At 45.1% G+C, this 3,799-nt stretch overlaps 1 protein-coding gene across 1 annotated transcript; it reads right to left on the minus strand.

Moving 5' to 3' along the window:
* Positions 1–1,497: 1,497 nt before the first annotated feature.
* Positions 1,498–2,429, minus strand: LOC149407888 (uncharacterized). Its single transcript, XM_089622500.1, has 3 exons — positions 2,342–2,429; positions 1,998–2,270; positions 1,498–1,886 (listed from the first exon to the last, which is right to left on the minus strand). Exons 1-3 carry the CDS (start codon positions 2,427–2,429, stop codon positions 1,498–1,500), a joined length of 750 nt encoding a protein of 249 aa, XP_089478626.1.
* Positions 2,430–3,799: the final 1,370 nt, after the last annotated feature.

Consider the following 3,799-nt stretch of genomic DNA (forward strand, 5'->3'; position numbering starts at 1 on the left):
AGTCAACTCGATTGACCACTTCATGAGCCTTCCGGACGCGTCTAGTTTCTGTAGGACTTGTCGGAGAGGGAAATTGGTTAAGACCGTGATTGGATGTGCCAGGAAGTAATGCTTCAACTTCCTGGAGGCTATTACCAACGCGTATGCTAGCTTCTCTAACTCCGGATATCTTCCTTCGGCACCGTTCAGGCGCCGAGAAGTATAATAGACGGGGAGTTGATGATTTCCCTCATTTTTTATGAGAGCCGAGCTGACCGCGTGTTCCGATACCGCTAAGTAGATATCGAGGGGCTCTCTATCTTCTACTTTTCTTAAAGTTGGAGGCCATGCGAGGTGTTCCTACAAGGATTCGAAGTCTTTATTGCATTGCTCTGTCCATTCGAACTCCTTAGATCATCTCAGAGTGTTGAAGAAGTTTACGCTCCTGTCTGTTGACCTTGAAATAAAGCGGCTTAGGGCTGCGATGCATCCAGTGAGCTTTTGTACTTCCTTGATATTTCTGGGCGGCTTCATCTCAAGTAGCGCCATGATCTTATCGGGATTTACTTCTATTCCTCTTTCATGGACGATATACCCGAGAAATTTGCCTGTAGAAACACCAAAACTATATTTTAAAGGGTTAAGCTTCATACGGTATTTTCTCAAAATCTTGAAGGATTCGTTTAGATCTTCGGTATGTTTTCTTATATTGCGACTTTTTACTAGCAGATCATCGATGTACGCTTCCATCATACTGCCGAGAAGGTATGCGAACATGCTATTTACCAATCTTTGGTATGTAGCACCTGCGTTTTTGAGATCAAAGGGCATTACTGTATAAGAGTAGAGTCCTCGATCAGTAATGAAGGCAGTATGATCCTGGTCTGGACCATACATTGGGATTCAATTGTAGCCTGAATATGCATCCATGAAACTCAAGATTTCATGTCCTGCTGTTGCATCAACTAGTTGATCTATTCTCGGCATGGGGAAACAATCTTTTGGGCATGCTTTGTTAAGATCTGTAAAATCTACACAAGTTCGCCACTTGCTGTTAGGTTTTTTAACTAACACGGGATTAGCTACCCAACTCGGATATTTGGTTTCTCTAATCGATTTTTTCGAGATTAACTTGTCTACTACTTCTTTTAAAGCAGCGTATCTCTCGTTATTTAGAGCCCTTCTTTTTTTTGTCTAATCGGTCTTTCTTTGGTATCTATATTCAGCCTATGACATGATAGCTCGGGATCTATCCCTATCATGTCGGCTTGAGACCATGCAAAGATATCCAAGTTTTTAGACAATAGATTAGAAAGTTTCGATTTCACACCTGACTCGAGATATTTCCCGATTCTGAGCTTCTTCAGCAGCTGATTTGGATCAGGTGCGATTTCTTCAATCTCGTCTCCGGGTTTAATTGCGTCTCGACTTGGCAGACGTGGATCAAAATCAGAGACGCTTGCCATCACCTTCTATGTGTCTTTGTTTTGGCTGGCTAGTCGGGAATTTCATCTTTAGTTATTCCACGGATGTTATGGCTCTGAGTGCCTGCAATACGGGCCTACCAATGATTGCATTGAAGGAGGACGAACCGGGGACTACTACCCATAAGAGATTGGTAGTCTTAGATCTCGGGTCTTCTCCCACAGTTACTCTGGCCGAGATAATACCCTCGGGCCGAATAGAATCACCAGTGAATCCGTATAGATTTTCCAGAGAAGGGGCTAGCGAGTCTTCTTTGAGTCCCATCCTTATGAATGTCTCTTCATAGAGGACGTCCATCACGCTTCCTGTATCTACTAGGATCCTGTGAACAAGTCGGTTGCCTATTAGGGCTGAGATCACCAGTGGGTCGTTGTGCGGGTACATCACATTCTGAGCATCTTCGGTCGTGAAAGTGATTGGTTCTGCACTTGAATTGATGATCTTGCTCGACCTTTGGGTGGTAGGAAAGAGGATTTGTCGATGTCCGGCCTGGGCTTCTCGGACGTAATTTTTTTGAGCATTTCATGTATTACCTCCTACGTGGGGCCCTCCGACTATCAAAGAGATTTCTCCGTAGACTTCTCTTTTTTCTTGATCTTCGGGTAGATTCGATCTGAATTTCTTCAATGACCCTCTTCGGATCAAAGCTTCTATAGCTTCTTTCGGGTTGAAGCAGTCAGCCATCCGGTGTCCCACGTCGATGTGAAACGCGCAGTACTTGGTTTTATCTCTTTTTGAGACGTCATTCTTGATCCGACTAGGTTTCCCAAAATCCTCTTTTTCTTGAGTAAGCGCAAATATTTCCTCTATTGGAGTATTAAGAGGGTGATATCAGTCAAACTTACATGCAAAAGGATTTTTAGGGCCGGCTTCTAACCTGCTCTTCTTCGATGGACGGGAGTCTTCTTCACGCCGAGGCCTTGGGGCCTCAGCCTTCCGTGCTGCCCGCTTTGCCTCATCGACATTGATGTATTTCTGAGCCCTTTTCAAGAAATCATTATAGTCTTTAGGACTTGTTTTTTGAAGTGACCACCAGAGATCTGATTCTGATCGGATTGCCGATGTGATCGCAAAGACTTTGAAATCTTCATTGAGCTCATCAACTTGTAATGCCTGCTCCGAGTAGCGATTTATGTATCTTTAAGTGGTTCGTCATGGATTTGCTTCACGGCCAGAAGTCTCTCCTTTGGGACCTTCCTCGAGCTTGATACAACAAACTGCTCCATGAATTTTTCTGGACAGTTGTTTCCACGAGCCCACAAAATTTGGCCTAAGTTTTCTGTACCACCTTTTGGCCGAGCCAGCTAGTGTGATAGAGAATGCTCGGCACATGATTTTCGGGCCAGCTCCATGCAGATGCATCCACGACGAGAAGGTATCAAGATGATCTCCAAGATCAGTCTTACCATCATAGGTCGGTATGGTAGGCATTCTGAAGCATTCGGGCAATGGGTGTGCTAATATCCGTGCGGTGAAGGGGGAGACAGTTTCTCCAATCTTTAGGGCGGGCTCTTTCCGGCCTAAAGCAAGTTCCTCAATTCGACGCTCCAATCTTTTGAAGTTGGTCTCATTGGTGCTTGCGCTGTCACTCGTCTCCGAGTTCACTTCATGATCTTTCATGGTCTGGGAACGGCTTCTTTCTCCGGAAGGTTGGCACCTGTCAGGGATCTTTCCCTGACTGGTTTGGAAACCTTCCGAGTCAAAATCTTCCCAATCCATTTCATAACGATCCTTGGCGTGTCTCTGGGATTTCTTAATCCTCAGTTCCTGCTCCATGAGCTCTTTCCCGGACAAGTGCGAGGGCTCTTCATCAGGGATCACAAATGCGCTCCTCATTGTGACCCTTTTCGCCTGAATTCTCCCGTGTAGCTCCGTATTGCTGGTTTCCAATGCCCGGATACGCTCTCGCATTTCCTTGAATTGTTCAGCAAGATTGGGCAGTAGGTGGAACTTTGCCATTTCCTTCGCGGTGGGCGATAGAGTGCTGTTGTGATGATCAATCTCAGCGTCGAGATTACCATCCGTGGTGTTATGGTCTAGAATGGATGAACTGGCCATAATTCTTCAGCTCCCCCCTCCTTCTAGCGCGAAATGTTAACCTGAAATATTGGTTACACCTATCTCGCGAAGTAATTTGAGTTCCGAGTACGCAGCCTTGAGAGTTCTCAGGATCTAGGCAAGACTTTCTCTAAATAAAGACGAATCTATTACAAGAGAGCAATATAAATGAGAGTAATCTTCGGAGCTATATCTCGTTCTTCCTCCTTCCAGAAATTTCAATCCCCCTTGGTCTTTGTCGATGTCTCTATTTATAGGAGTCTGGGGGTCTTAAGAT

Source organism: Urtica dioica, chromosome 1 (genome assembly GCF_054948205.1).
Source record: "Urtica dioica subsp. dioica isolate 48M chromosome 1, U.dioica_male_clone48M_v1_H2, whole genome shotgun sequence".
Lineage (NCBI taxonomy): Eukaryota > Viridiplantae > Streptophyta > Magnoliopsida > Rosales > Urticaceae > Urtica > Urtica dioica.

Coding starts and splice junctions, on each gene's coding strand:
- LOC149407888 (XM_089622500.1), bottom strand. CDS start 2,429: ATGTCGATGAGGCAAAGCGGGCAGCACGGAAGGCTGAGGCCCCAAGGC. Junction 2,271..2,341: donor CGTCCATCGAAGAAGAGCAG/GTTAGAAGCCGG, acceptor ATACTCCAATAG/AGGAAATATTTGCGCTTACT. Junction 1,887..1,997: donor CGGAGGGCCCCACGTAGGAG/GTAATACATGAA, acceptor ATTCAAGTGCAG/AACCAATCACTTTCACGACC.